The sequence below is a fragment of the Neolamprologus brichardi genome, chromosome 22 (genome assembly GCF_056152115.1).
Source record: "Neolamprologus brichardi isolate AB-2024 chromosome 22, ASM5615211v1, whole genome shotgun sequence".
Taxonomy (NCBI): Eukaryota; Metazoa; Chordata; class Actinopteri; order Cichliformes; family Cichlidae; genus Neolamprologus; species Neolamprologus brichardi.
Window position 1 is genome coordinate 19,541,776 of NC_142124.1, and position 19,372 is coordinate 19,561,147.

Here is a 19,372-nt window from a genome sequence, read left to right on the forward strand (position 1 = left end):
ATGGCACTGTATGGTTACTTTAGCTACTTTAACATAACTTTTAATTTTACTTGAAGCCTGAATACTTGTTTTTTTCCACTTGCCACCCAAATAAAATAAATAAATAACAATTAATCTGGATACGCCCCTGTTTATTGTGTTATCCCGTTAGAATGGCTGCCATGAGCGGAACCTTTGCCCTGAGCACCGGTTCTACGGAGCCGTTATGATTGAGCACCGGAAGTATGCAGGGTGACATTTACACAGAAAACTAAGGCGTGTATGAGAGTCCTCAGTTAAGGCTTGTCTACCTTCTGTAGGTTTAATTTTATATGTATAAGTGTATAGTTTAGAGAGCCCAATGGCCGCGTGGAGCTGCCGGTTTCTTCTTCTGCGGGGGACTCGTGTCATCCCTCCTCGTGCAACAGCTGAACGGTAAGGATGCTAACGGGCTAGCCATGCTAACATAAGCTGCCGTTTGAAGCTTGGACACCACAGGGTGACATTGCTGTTTAATTTTGCAATTTCATAAGCTTTAAGCTTAATATCTCGAGTTTGTCTCTTTAAAATAGTAACGTAATAAACTGCCTCTGTTCCTAGTAGAGGAATGAGATTTATCATCTCCTGTCATTTCTGAGATTCCCCCGTTTGATCTAACATACTGTTTGACTTTCACTTAATGGTTTATAAAGAAAGTAGTCTTTTCCCATCTTTAATGCTCTACATGACATGCTTGATAATGAGCGGTTGTTATAGAGAGCATAAAATTACTCCACAGTCCCAGTCAGTACAGTACCATATTCATCAACATTGTGGTTGTAAAAACACTAAATTCACTCTCTGTATGAAGTTAAAGTATTAATATCCTCAGTATTTTACTTTTGTGATGCTCCTGTAGCGCCTTTTTACTCATGTTGAGCACTCAATGCGTTTCATATTACAAATAATATTCACCCAATCACACAAACATTCAGACAGTGATTTTTTTTCTAAAACTCACACACACACAAGGTAGAATATGTATGATATCCATACTGAAGGACCTCCTCACCACCTCTGCCATAACTGCCATCACCTGAAATTAAACCCCAATAAACAGAAACATATCAATAGAGACACCTGCCTACTTTACAGAGCAGGGAATTTCTAGGCAATACAGCTATTGTGCTGTTTGTTTGTTTTTGTTTTTTGTGATGTCTTGGTATTCGTTCCTCCTTATGTGCCAGAGGAATAAAGTAATCTTATTTATCGATAAATATCAAAAGTCTGGTTATTTAGCAGTGGTTAACAAAGATGTCTGATACCAACCTTTGTTTGAAATATTATATTTAATACCAAAAAGCAAAGTTTAAGGAAATATCAACATTTCCTTTATTCTGTATGATGCTATAAGCCTCTTCATTTTGCTTTTGTCCTTTTTTCCTATGAAAGTGCAGGTTTCAAGAAGACCTTCTGAAAAAATATACCTTTTTTGATTAATAGCTATGTTATGTGATTGCTGAATTTGGAAACAAAAGTCTTTCAAATCAAATCAAATCAAATCACTTTTATTGTCACATCACATGTGCAGGTACACTGGTACAGTACATGCGAGTGAAATTCTTGTGTGCGAGCTTCACAAGCAGCAGAGTCGTGCAAAAAAATACAATAACATAAAACAAGCAAAATATAAGAATGGCTAGATCTGAGACTAATAAATATATGTACAATATATAATAGTATATGCATCACTGGATGTGTATACTAAATATGTTTTTCTACGTGTGTGTGTGTGTGTATACATATTTTACAAATTGAATAGAGTAAGCAATAAAATATATAAAATATACAGAGGTTGGCAGTTGGACATGTGCAAAACAGTGGCATTAATGTACAGTATGGAGTGCATAATGTTGAAGTTCCAGTAGTGGAGGTGAGGTGTCTATGAAGTGTTCAGCAGTCTGATGGCCTGGTGGAAAAAGCTGTCTCTCAGTCTGCTGGTACGGGACCGGATGCTGCAGAACCTCCTTCCTGATGGAAGTAGTCTGAACAGTTTATGGCTGGGGTGACTGGAGTCCTTGATGATCCTCCCCGCTTTCCTCAGGCACCGCTTCCTGTAGATGTCTTGGTGGGAGGGAAGCTCACCTCCAATTATCCGTTCAGAGCACCGCACTACTCTGTGGAGAGCTTTGCGGTTGTAAGCTTTCATGACTGTGTTAGAGACAGAGATCATCATTACAGTTATGCATTAACCTGTAACACTGCAGATCAGGAATATTGATGTCCCTCTGCAGGCAGGCAAGAATACTTTGAAATAACAACGAGCCACCAGGCTTCACTCAGTCCCATGTGACACTCAATATGCTCAAACTGTCTATGTAAATGTCTGGACCTGTTTGTTAATGCATCAGCAAGGACACTGCAATGACCCGACTCACTGCAGCAGCAGCAGACTGATGAGTGTTAAAAATTGAGGAGTAGTTTGAGATCTGAAGCAGTGAGGCAAATTTCAGTGTAGATTATCCAGTGGTGCTTTAATGATTTTCAGTGCATTAATGTGGATCTATTGTGGACCTATTTCTATCAGAGAAGCTTTGAATGAATCATTGTTTTGTATGTACTGGGCTTTGGTGCTGTCCCAGTTCATCCATTGTCAGAAGCAAGTCATTTAGTTCTTTTTTCCTTAAACCAGCTTTCTTCTTGTTGGCTGCACCTCATAAACAGAAAGTCTGAGCAGAAGACAGGTTGACATTTTTTTTCTGCCACTAAAAGTTTTGTTTTTTGTTTTTTTTTAGCATTCATAAGTCAGAGTTTGGGGTTTTCCAAAAATGTCAACTTATTAATGCAAACCTCTGAGGAAATAACTTGAAATCTTGAGTTATCAAGTGATTCAGAAATTAAACTAAAACTTAAAAAGATTTTTCAGTGGCACAGGGTGGGACGTTTATGCTCAGAGTTAGTGCTGATTGCCTGAGATGACTTTATTAGGGATATGTGCTATTGCTGAAATTGTGCAGGGCCAAGTGTAGGGAAAATTGAGTGTTTAGGGCAATCTGAAGCCTGAGGGTCTTTTTTCCTTACAGGGATTACTTGTAGATCTTGTCGCGTCTCATGGTTTGAGACTCATGGATGTTGAGTCTTAAACCATGAGATGCACCTGGCTGATCATGGTTTGAGACTCAACATCAAAAAGACCGAGTACATGGCCCCCAAACTGATGGCACCATTAACATCGACGGGGAAGACCTGAAGAAGGCCGACCGATTCAAGTACTTGGGATCGATGATCAGTGGCGACGGGGATATTCTTCCGGACGTGCGAGCTGGGGTCAATGACGCATGGATGAAGTGGCGTCAAGTGACGGATGTGCTATGCGACCATCGAATGCCAGACCATCTCAAGGCGAAGATTTACAAGACTGTAGTCCGCCCAGTTGCCCTGTATGGATGGTGTCAAGGCCTCGCGCGTTGGCACCAAGTCATGAATGAAGACGTCAGAAAGCAGCTCGGCATCGCACCAATCACGGAGAAAATGCGCAAGGCACGGCTACGGTGGTACGGACACGTATTACGCTCAGGCAACAGCTCAGTGGCAAAAACGGCAATGAGGCTTGAGCCCGGTGGCAAGCGACCCCGTGGCAGGCCAAAGAAACGGTGGATGGATAGAATAAAGGAAGACATGAAGGATAGAATAAAGGAAGACGCCCTCGGTCGTGCCAAATGGAGACAGATTTGCCGCAAAGCGGACCCTGCCATGCGGGACAAACGCTAGAAGGAAGAAGATTACTTGTAGATCTTGTCATTTAAAGCTTAATACAGTTACTGCTTAATATGAGCATACACCAACATAACAGTATAAAAATAAGACAAGATTATTTTCTTGCTATTTTAAAATATTTGGCTGTGGTAATGTTGTTTGGAAGCAAGTGTGTCTGACCATTGTTGTTCTAACTGTGGGCGTTACATGGTTTGTTTTCTCTTTCAGTCCTGCCCTGCTGGTTGGTTGTATCAGGACAGTGAAAACCACAACATGGTTTGAGGAAAACCTAACAGAGGACAACCAGGAGTACATGAGGAAGAGCACGGCAGAGGAATACAGACGGCAAACGGCTGAAAAGCTCAACCCACTCAAAGATGAGCCGTGGCCTCGACATGAGTGGACAGAAGGTGGGTGCAAGTATTAGTTAGAGCCATGTCCGTTATGGTTCTCGTTTCCATCCACTTGGCAACTTCAGCACGTTTTCCTCTGTTCTCTCACCAGGGAGCCGAAGAGTCGGGTTAGTTGCTGTGAAGTTGGGGATGGTGCCTGTCTGGACGAAAACAGGCGAAAGACATGTAGTCACCATGTTACAGGTATCACACTTCTGCTTCTGCTGTGGCTTAGCTTTGATCCATGATAGCTGCAGATAGTCTTCAGGTGTTCAGGAGTGATAACGGGCATTTATGTTTATTATGTATGTATGAACTTAATGAATTGGATTATTCAGTATAGAGGAGGGAAAGAATAGCAAAGTTAGGACACCAAATCTCACCTTCAGACTTTGATGTTACATTTACAACAAGCTTGTCCTCTTTTACAGCAAGGTGTGAGGAGCAGATACTAGATGTTTGCTTTATTCAGACCACGTTTTATTCCCATCGATTTATCTGTCATTAAAGTAAACTGAAGCGACATCTGGCTGCTTGTGCTCATTTTGCTCTTTATTGATCACGACTTGCATTTCACTTTCAGTGAAATGTCAGTGGTAACAGTTGGACAGATATTTGAATTTTGTCATCGCCTCTCTTTAATATGAGATTCAAGGCAATAAAGAAACTCATATCCCCATCTGCTGACTCACTTTGGTCACAGTTAGTCATTTTCTCTTCAGCTGAAATGTTAATGGTCTACACAAAAAAAAGAGAGAAGATGACAAGTTGAATATTGAAATTACTCCCACCACTTTAGCTTTTGGGTTCATGTTTTTATCTGAACTGAAGCTGAAGGCTCGTCATAACAAATGGAACGAGAGCAGAAGGGCAGGTTAAAATGGTGGGTTTTAAAAGAAGTTATGAAACTTTAACGTGGTGTATGTCCTTCATCAGTTGTGCAGATATCGCACACACTGTACAATGTGTGTAATGATGCAAAGTTGTTGTTACAGTAATGTATCTTGATGAATTTATCTCTTTGCTGATTGTTATTATTATATTGCACCAGACTCTTCCACCATCTATTTCTATCATCGTTCATCACGACTGTGGCCTTATTAGATTAAGTACAGCGGCAGCGCTGTCTACCTGATTGATAATGCAGCATCTGTTTTCTCCAGGTGCAGGATTGTCACATAATAAAGTACCTGTCCAAAGAAGAATATGATGGACACTCTGCTGCTCTCATTGTAGGAGGAAAAAATGTGTCCCCATTCCACGTAAGTAGAAAAAGTGTGGTTGAATTTGTGCATTTGACAGCGCTTCACGCTGGTTGTGCTTTCGAAGAACAATCCTGCGAAGATGGCCACTGGCCTTTAAAAACGGCAATTCATGTTAAGTGTTTCGTACTTTTCACAAAGCATATTTTTTTCATTCTGTCAAGCTGTGGTGAGTGTTCACACGAGGCCTGAGCTGGTGATAACACCAGCCTCTGCTGCCAAACACTTTATCCTGTCAAAGTGTTGAGTGTCCACGACTGAACGATGTGTGCCACATGCAGCTGACTCACGAGTTGAAAACATCGCTCAGCCATACTTTACAGACCTAACGCGTATTTGTTAGTTCTCGCTATATTTCATCAGTGCGACAGCTTTATGGATGCATAACTTTGTCATCCCCTTCCCCCCCAAATGGAAATGAATTGGTAATTTCATATGGAAATTCCAGTTAACAATCAATGATTGTATTTTGCACCCATCAAACACATTATTAATAAACAAGATGGGTGTAAATGAATGACATCACTTGCCTCATTACTATGCAGTGTTCTGCTGGGGAGAGAACGCTAAACTTTGCTTTAGACTGTGTGTTGACACTTCTGGATGTGTTGCCATGATGGCATAAAGAGGACACACAGCAGGGATTTTCATGGTGATTCATTTCTTAGTTGACTAAACAAGGAAAAATTTAGACTAACAGACTAGTTTAAAGGTAAGAAACGCTGAAAAGTGTGACGCATTACGAATGACGCATTGTTTTACAATTTATGACAGCCATCTCAATCGAAGTTAAAATCTTCCATCCATAATTTCTTCCGCTTATCCCGTGGCAGCAACCTAAACAGAGAGCCCAGACCTCCATCTCCCCAGCCACATCTTCCAGCTTATCCGGGGTAACACCAATGCCCCCTAGTTACTCCAGTGTGTCCTGGGTCTACTGTGTGGCCTTCTCCCCATAGGACATGCCTCCTTTCGATGTTGAGGAGCAGCTATACTTGAGTTCCTCCTAAATAACTGCACTCTTCACTCTATATCAGACAGAGTTTTCAACAATGATGTCGGGGCTGCAGCTACATGTGGTTGAAGATGGCTGCATAACATCAATTAAACTGTTAACAATTCAATTATATGACAATTATGTCTGGTAACAACTAGTGTAATAAACGTAAAGGCCCCATGACTGCTCTCAAAAGTCAATAATACGATTAATTGAAAAGCAAGACAGCATCACTGGCTGATAAACATATACTGCAATCTAACCTGCCTCCTACAAAACAGGTTTAAAAAGAATCTCCTCTTAAGGAGGAATTTGGCTTTAAAATGCTTGAAATGTTTCTTCTTTTAAATGAAAAACAAAGGAACAAGTGTGAATACATTAGGGTGTCATTTATTTTTCTGGGCCTCAGTACATGCTCAATGGGCCAGTGTCAGGATTTCACTTGTCCAACGTGAAGTAGTTTTTGAATCCTTTTCACATAGCCACATCACTCTTTATTCAGAAGCAGAGTTTGTTGGAGTGAGAGGCTTTGGCAGACGGATTTTCAGTCAACAGAAGGGGCGAGAGAGAGAGTTTAGAGTGACTGGAGGCGCTAAGATGAGAGCGAGCCGAGTGAAAGCAAATGTCATAGACTCTCAGTGCCAAGTGTGTGCGCGTACGCTTGCTAGAGTGCGTTTTGTGTGCGAGTGTGTTTGGCTCCCATACAGTCATAACAGGCCCGTGGTTAATTCGAAAACGCTAAAGTCCAGCTGCTTCTTACTGCATTTACTTCTTTTAACACCTTATTTCCTTGCTTCTTATTTTTCTCTTGCGCTCCGTCACTATGCCTGACAGAGGTCTGAAAATCAAATGGAGGTATTCAGGAACGCAGGAGTGCCTCCAAAGCAGAAAGTCACTGCCTTTAAAGTCTCCGACAGTGCCATCATCAAGCCAGGTATGAAATGACACTGAATTTTGCAAAGAAAGATCACTTATTAGGTTTTTGTGCATGATTGGTAATGCAGGCTTGTTTGTTGCATGTTCAGGCACTCCTCTGTATGCAGCACATTTCCGTCCTGGCCAGTATGTGGACGTCACGGGCAAATCGTAAGTTATGTTCTGCCAGCTCCTCATTGGCGCTCCTCTACTTGGCTCCTGTTCCTGCTTCTTACCCTTTCCCAGCGTCACGTTTTGAAGAGAGTTCAGTTTTTGACTTTACAAGAAATTCCATGTCTGTCCTTTGTACTTTCCTTTTTTAAAGATTGTTACCTTCTGGAGAAACATGTCAACATAAAAGTAATCTGGAAATCTGAGCGTGTGTAAATAAACTTTGTGGTGCGTGTTTGTTTGTAGAATCGGTAAGGGTTTTCAAGGTGTAATGAAGAGATGGGGATTTAAAGGTCAACCAGCCACCCACGGCCAAACCAAAACTCATCGCAGACCGGGAGCTTCTGGACCAGGAGGGGTTAGACAAACACACACACACACACTTGTTAAGATGTTCATCCATGCCAAACGTGAACATTTGGTTCCCCAAGATCCATTAATATGAACATGTGTGATATTCATCGTCTGCTTCCAGGATCCAGCAAAAGTTTTCAAAGGGAAGAAGATGCCCGGCCAAATGGGCAACACCTACATCACTGCTTATGGACTGAAGGTACACACACACACACATAAACATAAAGAGCCTTAGTTTTAAACTTGGTTGTCCTTGCCTGCAGTTTCAGCTCAATATTCTTTCATCTGCCTCTCCTCTATCCCGCTTCCAGATATGGAGGGTCAATACCAAGTACAATGTGCTGTACGTTAACGGCTCTGTCCCCGGGCACAAGAACTGCTTACTGAAGGTAAATATAATCATACACAGTCAAAGTGGAGTGTGAAGTCGAAGGTCAACCCCAGCATGCTTAGTGTTCATACAGAGACAAGTGACCTTGCACCTGTAACACACTGTCACACCTGCAAGACGGTGTGATCAGTCTTCATCGACGCAGTGCTGGATCAGCAGTGTGTGTGTGTGTTTTGTGGGGGAATGGGAGCATGCTCCTTAACGATGTTAGGATTATCCAAAGCATCCATCTCCATACTCAGCATGTTGTGCTTGCCCTGTGTGTGTGTATTGCTGAAACATAGATGCAGGCTATTATTTGTTTTGCAGACAAGCGATAATGAATACAAATGCGTGTTGCATTTCACCCAGCTCAGCTGTGTGCAACTCAAACACACACCTGGATTCTTTATAGATTATAGAGCCCCAAAGGACACACATGCGGGTTATTAATGCTTGTTCATTGTTTTTTTTTAATCATTCAGAGGGGCCTAATGTCCCTTTGTACATGAGGACCAGTCATGGTTTATTAATTTAAATTAAATCTATGGCTGCAATAAACGATAATTTTTATTATTGGTTTCAGTGCTGATTGTTTGATTAATCACTTAGGACACTGGTTTCTATGTTGGGGTCAGGAGAGTAGGGGGTGGAGGGATGGAAAGGTGCTGTCAGAAAGTTTTGTGGCTGCAGGTAAAAGAAAATCCTTATCCTTATTTAAATGTTGGCAACTGCAAAGTGCTGTGAGCATTTCAGCATTCCTTCTTACTAGAATACTTCCTGAATGCCTACTAAACGAGGTATTTCGGGCTTGTACTACAGGCAGGGAGTTCCGTGTCAAACGCAGGACACACTGGAGAGATTTTATTTCTCAGCTGGCTTGGAAATGACTCACTGTACCACCAGATGAGATGGAAGAGGGGACGGAGGGAGAGTGGGTTTCTTGATGGATGGATGCGGTTGGAACGCGACTAGAAGTGATGTGAAGGTGCACAATGACGTGATCTTAAAGGGGAGATCAAGGCATAGTTTTTGATTTTTATTGGCACAGGTGCCGAAGTCTTTGATTGCAATCCGTACATCTGTATGCACACTGTGTTTCAGGGTTCAGTAAGACTGATGGTAAACACTAAATAGAACAACTAGTAAGTCAGAATTAATTCCAAGCGTGATTTATTTAATGCTCCTCGTGGAGCAAATTGTTTTTAAGCAGAGTACACGACCGACCGCCAATTATAAATGACTAAAGGAGGTAATTTGTACAGCGGTGTATTAGCTCCAGTCTAGGTGAAATTTAAAAAAAAAGGTTGAAGAGCCAGGGGAGAAAAGTTATGTTCTGAGGAACAACAATGAATTTAAAACTAATAATACATTCCCCCCGATATTTTCACAGTAAAAAAGCATGGAAGGACACTGCCATGAGCTGAGATGATGGCGTTTGTGTATGAGTTACTGATGCACTTCCTCTTGCACGTGTGCTGTAGTATTACCTGTTTACTGGGGGTGGTCTGTGCGTTTATATAAATAGCTCATTTAATTTCATGTTTTAACCTCACATCTCTCCCTAGCTCAGTTTCGATGATCATCTGTGAAAGCTCATGCATTCTGGTAGCGTGGTGTTTACTTGCATAAAGTCAAAAAAACATGAGGATACAACATAACTGGCCATCTTTAAAAACGAGTAAGAGACTTTGAAACTAGCGATTATTGATCTAGAATGGAGACCCATTCGATAACTACGTGGCTTAGTACTCTCCTCAAATGCTTTCATTTTACGGGACTAGTTTTGAAAGATTCGGGAGAAGCTGCCATGTTGGTTTCAGTTAAAGATCAAGGAGCAGACAGCCCACGCGAGGCATTTGTCCAGTCTGTCTTTGCACGGTTTCAGGAGGCTGGAGGATAGGAGATAAGAGACTCGAAATCAGGTATCAGATACCGTCGTGCAGCTCGTCCATCACACTAAGAAGCTGCTCGATCGCTCACAAAACAAAACACCTCACTGCACATGTAACTTTATCTTCAGTAGCCTGACTTTTGCTTTTTTATATATATTTATATTTTTGCTTCATAAATAAGTTTTTGGTCACTAAGAAAATTAAGTACCTGTGTTTCTATGTGTTCCAGGTAAGAGACACTGTACTACCGAGCAGAAGCTCCACCCTGCTCAACCCTCCTTTTCCGACCTACTTCACAGAAGAGGACGGTGACCTGGACGAAGACCTGTATGACGAAGACTTGTTCGTTCACACAGAGCCATCGTTAACACTGACCTGACCTCTCTCACACACAACTGTTTCACACAAACCTGCTAACTGTACCTTGATCCTGTAATAAAAGAGTATTTCCTTGTATTCTCTCCAGCCTTGTGTGTGTGTGTGTGTGTGTGTGTGTGTGTGTGTGTGTGTGTGTGTGTGTGTGTGTGTGTGTGCGTGCGTGCGTGCGTGCGTGCGTGCGTGCGTGCGTGCGCGTGCGTGCGTGCGTGCGCGTGCGTGCGCGTGCGTGGGCGGTGCGGTGCGTGATGCGCTGGCACAAAGAATGTCTGTCTGATCCAAACAGTTATTACATCTCTTGGTTTTTTTCTCCTCTCAGAAACCATGGTAACTGTAGGAGTGATGATGTCACTAGAGGATCCCCAAGTAGAGAGAGGGAGAGAAATGGGGAGGGAAAAAAAGACAATGAAACAAAAACAAGGGAGAAGTGAGGCAGGCCTGCTGGAGAACTGTGCAATATCTATGCAGAGGAGGAGGGATGGATGGAAATGAGTGTGTAAAACAGTGAGGGGAATACAGATGGGAGGGAAGGAATAGGCTGGTATGGGAGTAGTAATGAATTGGGTATAAAGCAGGGAAGCAAACACAAAGGAGTTTTATTTTTGTTTTGTTTTTTTTAGGTGGGGATGAACCAGTGAAGCTGTGGAGGGCAGCTAAAGGTGGCAGAGAGGGAGAGGCAGGGATGAAGGCTGACAAAGGTTGACATTTGTGCATAAGAGGATAAATGAGGACATTAATGTTGCAGGAGCAACTGCTGGGTGCTTAAGCCTGTGCTTGTGTGTTTGTGTTCAGCAGTATTTAAATGAGGCAGACTGTTTGTGGGTTAACGGAGCTCCTTAGGCACAGTGTGGACGCCTCTTTTTGTGGGTAGCAAGTTATCAGATGAAAATCATGTCCTCCTAACTGTTTGACTGTTGTTTAATGTGCATCTTCAGAGGCCTGTAGTCCTTCTCTGCTCCATATCTGCCATGTAATTGACAACAGCAGAAAAAAAACAAAACAGGCTTTTGTTTGAAACACTGACAAGAAGCAGCGATGCTTCACAGGATCCGCTGCAACAATTGCGGATGCGCACAGCATCGATTTCTTTACCCTAATTGCAACACTGCACTGCCCTCCCACTGTCTGACATGTGTAACATGCAGGAGCTGGCCATCATTTAGCGATAAAACAGTACAAAGTGATGACGCAGTTTGTGGCAATAGCTATAACATACCACAGCTTGTAGGTCTGTAAGGCAGCGGCAGGTTCTTTGAAATGGTAATGATATCGTTTGAAAGTCCTGCTCTGTGGAGCCTGCACATCATCTGGCTTTTGTGGGGGTGGACGAGAAGAGAGCAGAGTGGGGAGGGAAAGAAAAAGGGTGGGGTGGTCTTTGCCTGTCAAAGCAGCAGAGCAGAAAGAGAAGACGATGAAGTCTGGCCAGGATTGGGAAGTCGCGGTCTCCCCTGACTTTCACAAGACTCTTCCTTCACCTGAGGATAAGGTGTGCTGGACTGTAAACTGCTTGATTATGCAGAGCTTTGCCTGTGAAACAAGACCAGGCTGTTTTTCACATGGTAAGCAGTCCAATAAGTCAGCAACCCTATTAAAACTATATTAGAATTTATGTATTAAAAAGACCTCCGGTATATGATTATGTATTTTGAATAGTCAATAAATATGCCCGGACTGTGTTCCAAAAAAATAACATCCACAATTACACCAGCTCCAGCTTGAACCAGTCGTACGAGGCAGGATGGATCCATGCTATCACATTATTTATTCCAAATTCTGACCCTACCATCTGAACATTTTAGCAGAAATCGAGACTCATCAGACCAAACAATGTTTTTCCAGTCTCCTGTGAAGTTCTGGTGAGCCCGTGTGTATTGTAGGTTCAGTTTCTTGTTCTAAGGTGACAGGAGTGACTCCCAGTGTGGTCTTCTGCTGCCGTAACCTGTCGTCTTCAAATCGATGTGTTGTGGATCCAGACACGTACTTTGGCTGTAACAAGTGGTTATTTTAGTTCCAATCTGCTTGAGGTAATCTGGCCATTCTCCTCTGACTCCTGATATTAAGAAGGCATAGAACTGCCACTCGCTGGGTATTTTCTCTTTCATAGATCATTCTCTGTAAACCTTAGAGATGGATGTATGAGAAGATCCCAGCAGATCAACACTTTATGAATAGATAAACACAAAAACCTTGAAACTTGAAATCTGTCATCTATGCAGGAAAAACGTGAGATGGGTTATTCACCGAAAACCAATATTTCCGAGTTGTTTTCGATCATAACTGATGGAGTCACTCCACGAATACAGAATCATCTGCTCAGCACTTTTTGTTATTTTACAAATCCCTAATTTATATGAACACATTTGTTGTATTATTAGTACTAAATATTTACTAGAGCAATAATGAAAACTGTAGAAGACTTCTAGAGGCTTTCAGTCACAAGAAAGCACTTTAAAAATGACTTGGACCTGAATTTATTGAGATTTACTGCTAAACCACGACTTGGCTTATGAGTAAAAAATGTGACCTGAAAAAAAGACAGCCAAGCCCTGAAAACTTGTCAGTAAAAAATGCGATTGGCCTCGGGCTGCAACGAAATAATTTCATGAGTGATATTTCTACAAGTTTGTTTGATTCATCCCAGAAAACTGTGGGAAAGTTACACTGTTAGGTTTTGAGAGGGCACGCTGACTTTTTGTCGATTGTTTTTTTGTCCATAACCAAAAATCACTTGGGACCAAAAATAGTAATTCATTCAAATCAGAATAGTTTCTATAATTGATTAGCGCTGAAAGAGTTGTTGACCATGCATATAACTTTGACTGATGAAGAAATAGTGCTCAATTCCACTTTGCTAATGAGGACTTTTGTCTTTATTTGGACTCGATTCAAGACTTATTATTCAACGACTCACTTAAAACAGCGCACAGGAGTGTAGCTATCGCTGGGGAGAAAAGCACAAGTTTGCAAATGTAGATATTTAAGTGCTCTGACCAGCCACGCTCACCAGTTTTCTTGCCTGTGTAACAATCTTGAATCTGATCTCAAAATGCACTTCTATTAGTTAATTAAAGAGCTGAGTTTTGGCTGAATCTAAACATTTCGGGGAAATTACTTGGAGAGTGTGTGAGAGGTTTGGCCTGCTACTTTGACCCGGGTCTGACATGATGGATCTCCTGCTCTACTTCTGCTGGCTCAACACATGAGAGATCTGATTTCCATTAGTAAAGAGGGCACACACACACACGCACACACACAGCCTCTCCTTGTATACACACCTAAAGTGACCATCGCTATCTCTTTTGCACAAACACACACTTTTAATGCCTCCTTAGCGAGCAAAGATTCCCTCTCCAAGGCTGGTCAGCACTTATGTTGTTGCCTCCTTGCCGAGTTTACACACAAACTCCGGGTCTGACCTGCATCTTAACAACACACACGCACAAAGGCGCATGCAGCGAGTATGTGTGTGGTGGCGTGCGCCGCGCAATATGAATTATTGAGTGTGTTATTTGAGGGACAGCTGGCTCTTGAGCACATTAAGTGCCTCAGTTAGACAGCCAGTTACAGCAGTCTACAGTGACAGCAGTGAAGAGTCACTAAACAGAAGTGAAGAGGGGAAAGAAAGAATGCTAATGCAATTTCACACCGGCTTGTATCAGCAGGCAATTATAAAAGTGTTTATATAAGCTCTCGCGTCAGGGATAAAACAAATGAATCTTTTAAACAGAAGCAGAGCAGTAAAATCATTTTCTAATAGTCTAACTACCATCCTAGTCTGCAAATACATGCATCTAAATGACATTTGAACTTTACAGAGGAAACCATCTGAGCACTGTATCATGGACGTCTTGGCACATTTACTGAGAGAAAACTGCACCAGTTGCTCAGCCTACATTTGGCAGCGTCGTGCAGAACAGAGCTTCTAAATATAAATATTTGTATATGTGTTGTTAATTATAATTTGATCCAATAAGAATTGATGGCTAAATGTGGAAAGAGAGCCGCACCCTGCTAGTAATTTCACATGCACAATTATCGCCGCACATCCCTTTAAGCCGCTCTGCTGGTGGTCCTGCTGGCGCAGGCCCCTCCCAGTTGTGCACACCTGGGTCTCAGGGGTGTGTGTGTGTGTGTAATGATTCCCACCCGTGTAGGTAAATTTGGGTTCCTTCCTTCCAGCACCACTGGGTGAGAGCAGGGTGCATCCTTTGTGTCCCCGCCTTCCCTCTCCACAGGTGTTCCTATCCTGCTTTTAGATGTGATCGTGTGTGTGTGTGTTGCAGTTATGATCCCACAAAGCAGTGTTTATAACTGCCTTTCACCATTCCTTGCTTAATTCCCCTCAATTTTTTTTAAGGATTCATGGAGGAATGATGGAGACAGAAGGAAAGAGTGGAGAGAGATTTTGGTACTCTGTGTCGACCTGTAGCAAAGGGAATACGCCGACAGCCTCGGCATTTTGTGTGCCATCGGTTAAAACCTTAGCAGTGTGCTCAACCACTCAAAATGCAGTATCCTAAGAAAGTTTAAGTTGAGAAACCAGTTACATAAAAGTAAAACTTTGAATTTAATTATTAATTAGATTCTCCTTTATGCTGATTTTGTTAGTGTTCATTAAATAAATATTTACATTTACAGCTCGTCTACAGTTCTGAAACGGCAAAATGTCTTGCTGCGTCTCAAGGACTAAGATAAATGCAGAACAAGAAGATGCAGTAGTTTTAACTTAAGTGGAAACTTTTGATGAAACATCAATATCCACAGATCACAAGAAAGAGATTTACAGAGGAATTAAAACCAAAAGTTCAACACAACTGCTGGAAATTATATTTGGCAAAAAATTATCTGACTATACTGCATAAAAGCCACAAATTAAAACAATTAAATAATTATAATTCGTCATTGAGTTACAACATATTCTTAGATGAACATCTTGTTTACCCCCAAGGTTCTAGCTAATTTTGCCCAAAAACTGTAAATAAAAGATGAACACAGCCACCATGCTATCATCTGGTGACCTCTGAACTATTGCCACGCTGTTTTGTTGGATTTTTCCCTCCCTCTTGCTCTCTCTCAGAGCCACAGACTATCAACTATCAGCTAACAAAACCAGGCTGAATACTGAAATCTGTTTTCAAAGCTGAAGTTGGGAATTTCACATTGGAGTCTGTGGGAATTGACTCACTTTTGTAGTCAGTCTCAAGTGGCCATTGGAGAAGGTGCAAATTCTGGCACTTCCATCTTGGCTTAGTTTCTCAGCTCGAGGTGTTGCTGTTTGATTTTAACTGAGAACATAATATAAAGGCAAAAGAGCTCTGACAGACCAGAAAACACCAAACTAAACCAACCCCCCCCCCCCCCCCCCCCCAAAAAAAAAAAAACCCCAAACAAAAACAAAATACAAATAAAATAGAATTGAATTGAATAGAATTCCTTTTATTGTCACTATACACATGTACAATGAGATACAGAGCATCTCCTTCATTCTGCAGACATGTGGGAAAAGAAAAAGGTGTGTGTGTGGGGGGGGGGGGGGGGGGGGTGCAGTTCTGCAGTACTATATATATATTACTACTATATACTAAAAAATATTAAATGTACAAATATACAATTGGGAAAAATTATGCTTCACCCATCCGGTTCTTCCTTTTACAGCAAAGTGAAAATGTAAACTCCAACATTAGGGTCACAAACTGTGAGTGGTTGCCCGGATACAGGAGATGACTTATCGTCAAAGCATTCAGCCTTTTGCCTCACTTTTCACATATAGGTAAGTGGTTCGTTAGCCCATTCCCTGTTAAAATGTCTGACATCATCCTGTACATTTCACAGCCACTGCAGGTACCCTAAATGTGTGCACTTCTGTGGGGCTTAAATGAGCCATGTTGAGACTGGGAGGTAAATGTCAGCGATTTTCAGCCGGAAACCTTCGCCACAAGAATGTGACCACGGGATATCGAGTAAATCAATATGAAAGCCAAGGGAGAGGGCTGATAGAGGGGGGGAGCGACGTTACTGCAAAATTATCACTGCAAAACCAAAGAAAATGAGAAGGGGAAGTGGAGTCTGATGAAGGAAGTGAAAGTTGATTTTCAGAGGTTAATTTAACTTCTTTCCTGACTTTGAGGTTAATCTGTGACATTATACTGTGCGTGTAGGTGTGTAGATGTGTAAGTGCCCTAAAGGACAAGGCTGCTGATAACTCACGACTTTGTTATCCCATGAAAAGCAAACAAACCCAGCAATATGTCAAATAGACTATTTTCTCTGGGGACTATTTTCTGGGAACATTTTGTACATTGTGAGTATAATAGACTGTATATAAAAGGTGGATGTAGCTACTGTGATGTCACGGATTAGTCGGTCTGTGGATCCACACTTTCAATCCTTCACTTTAGTTTTATGGCCTTTGGCAGCTTGTTTTTTATTCTGAAAACAAAAGTAAGCATATTCACACACAGAGAGGCTGGAGCGTTAAGTTAACAGCTAACTATAGCCTGTATATAAAAGATGGATGTAGCTTCGGGGTCTGAAAAGCCTTTTAAGCTATGGTGGAAGTACCTTAAACAGCCATTCTTCCCAACAGCTGGCAGGGATATTTTCTCTGGTTCCAAAAAAGTCCTATGATTTATGACTTAAGTTACCAATTTACTGATATGGTGGTGCGGTGGTTAGCACAGCAGGAAAGTCCTGGTTTTATACACATTTTTGTCCAAAGACATGCATATAGGCAAACTAGTGATTCTAAATGAATGGATGATGTGAATGTTAATTTCAAACAAGGTGATGTCATTAGACTGAAAACAGATGACATAACAGGGTCAAAGTCACCACCACACGGTCTGCTCTCGGTTCATCAGTCAGATCCACTCCACTGCTTGTGAGGAGCGGTTTCAAAACATCAAGATGCCGATGGCCAACCCGCTCAGCTAAGAGCTTTAAAAACAGACAAATGAGGGATGCTGTGTTGGCTATGTGCATTTTTTTTAAATATATATACAGTCCATGCAGCATTACCTGTGTGCATCCATAGACTACAGTGGTGCATGTACAGATACACAGACTAGCTAGTCACTGCCAACATAAAGTAATGAAAACAAAAACAAAACAAAACTGAGCACTGACTTCTTGGAGGGTTTGTTACAGTTCACCACACAGAAAATCCTGTTATCTGTTGTATAAATTGCATTAAAACTACCCCCCCCCCCCCCCCCCCCCCCCAGAAAAGCACCTGCTGTGTGCGCGTGTTTGACTTGTCCTCACGCAAATAACACGAAAACATAATTTTATTGGCAGTTTGTGCTGCTCAGATTTCTGTCATCACCCCCTAACAGTGTGGAGATGAAGAGGATTTCGTGTGTGTGTGTGTGCGTATATGTGTTTTGCTCAGAGCATCACATGAACTGCATGGCTGGACACCACATGGATAGTTTAAATGGGAACTTTTTTTTTTTTTTTTACAATTTGGATGCAATTACCCTTTATGTGGTCGTTTCTCGGAGAGCACGCACTTCTTCTCTCGCGCACACCCACGAGTGCACACAAAGTGATGACATTTCTTACTCCTGAATAGAAAGCCATTTAACCTGACTCACAAGAAGCCGAAGGACACAAAAGCAATGGCACAAAGCGAGCGGGAGAAAGACTGCGAGTAGGGGGTCTCATAATACAGTGGAGGCTTAACACATTAGAAGGCATCATTTTAGAAACTTTAAAAACAGACGTGCGCCGCTTCTGTTGTGGACGGACAACACGTGCAATAACTCTGTGTCTTTGTCCAGATTTGTGATTATTAATGTGCGTCAGTTTTCTGTGAAAATACAGTCACTGCATTGTACTCCTCTAATTATAAAAACCTTCATCTGCAGTGGAGGCATCTCAGGAGACCTGTGTGTGTGTTTGTGTGTGTGTGTACATTACATGCAGAGGGATGAGCAGAGTGGGAGTAAGACAGAGGGACTTACATCTGTTTTGGGTCAGCAAAAATACTTTATAGCCCTACTTAAAGAAGCAGTGATGATGCTGCCAAAAAGCAATACATCCAAGTGGTTCACCCACACACACCCCCGCACACAAAAACACACAATCCACCCTCCCAGTGTGCTGACATATCAACTGATCAGCCCCGCACAGCATTAACTGCAAAGTATCCTATCCTGCACACACCCGGACACACACACACCTGTGCACTATCCTGGCCCTCATCTCCTCTCTTTGCAAAGCCGGAGATCATCAGATATCGCCCCAAAATCTACACGATAACAAGAATCAATTATCACAGCATTGTGTTGAATCAGCACACATTCCTTCGCTCGACACAGAGTGAATGCAAATGGAGATGCAGATCAGCGGTTTCAAAGTGCCAGCGGGTCTTCGGTGGCGGCGGAGCGCGTCGGACTGCGGGGCAAGGCTGCCGCTCGGTGGATCGAGCAGGAGCTGCGTGCACGCAGAGAAGTGGGACGTGCTGGTTGAGGAGGTTGTGCAAGGTAAAATCTCAGAGGAGTTAACTGTACAGAGATGAGATGAGATGGGTCCCTCAAGTACAATCCCAGTGCTTTTTTTCTAAACATAAAATGCTGATGTTTCTTTTTGTGTGTGTGTGTAGTCGTAGGTTGTGGACGGAAAACATGAAATCAAACTCTCAGCTCAGCTTGTTACAAAAGAAAAACTGGGGAGCGCTCATGAAGGGCCTGTTGTAAATATTTTATGGACCCTCTCTGTAAGACACAGAGCAAGCTTGAGAGGTTATTTTAAAGGAGTCTTTTCAGTCTGTTCAAGCAGATTGTAATGCTCCCACATCTGGCTTTGACAGCTGACCTTTTAATAGGACAAAAACTGTATAGTGGAAAAAGGTCTCTGATCACTCTTTTGACCTGCACTCTAATCAAGTCATGCAGAGAAATCATTACCAGGCTGACCTTCAACTG

At 42.2% G+C, this 19,372-nt stretch overlaps 1 protein-coding gene across 1 annotated transcript; it reads left to right on the plus strand.

Annotated features, from left to right (window-relative positions):
* The first annotated feature begins 209 nt into the window (after window positions 1-209).
* Window positions 210-10,526, plus strand: mrpl3 (mitochondrial ribosomal protein L3). Its single transcript, XM_006787709.3, has 10 exons — window positions 210-414; window positions 3,943-4,124; window positions 4,219-4,310; window positions 5,270-5,368; window positions 7,200-7,299; window positions 7,391-7,451; window positions 7,698-7,809; window positions 7,927-8,004; window positions 8,117-8,194; window positions 10,300-10,526. The coding sequence occupies exons 1-10, from the start codon at window positions 341-343 to the stop codon at window positions 10,447-10,449; spliced, it is 1,026 nt and encodes a 341-aa protein (XP_006787772.1). The 5' UTR covers window positions 210-340; the 3' UTR covers window positions 10,450-10,526.
* Window positions 10,527-19,372: the final 8,846 nt, after the last annotated feature.

Bases quoted from the DNA above. Each gene is read 5' to 3' on its own strand.
- mrpl3 (XM_006787709.3), top strand. From the start codon at position 341: ATGGCCGCGTGGAGCTGCCGGTTTCTTCTTCTGCGGGGGACTCGTGTC. The intron at 4,311-5,269 runs GTATCACACTTC...TGTTTTCTCCAG, and splicing joins ATGTAGTCACCATGTTACAG to GTGCAGGATTGTCACATAAT. The intron at 7,810-7,926 runs GTTAGACAAACA...GTCTGCTTCCAG, and splicing joins GAGCTTCTGGACCAGGAGGG to GATCCAGCAAAAGTTTTCAA.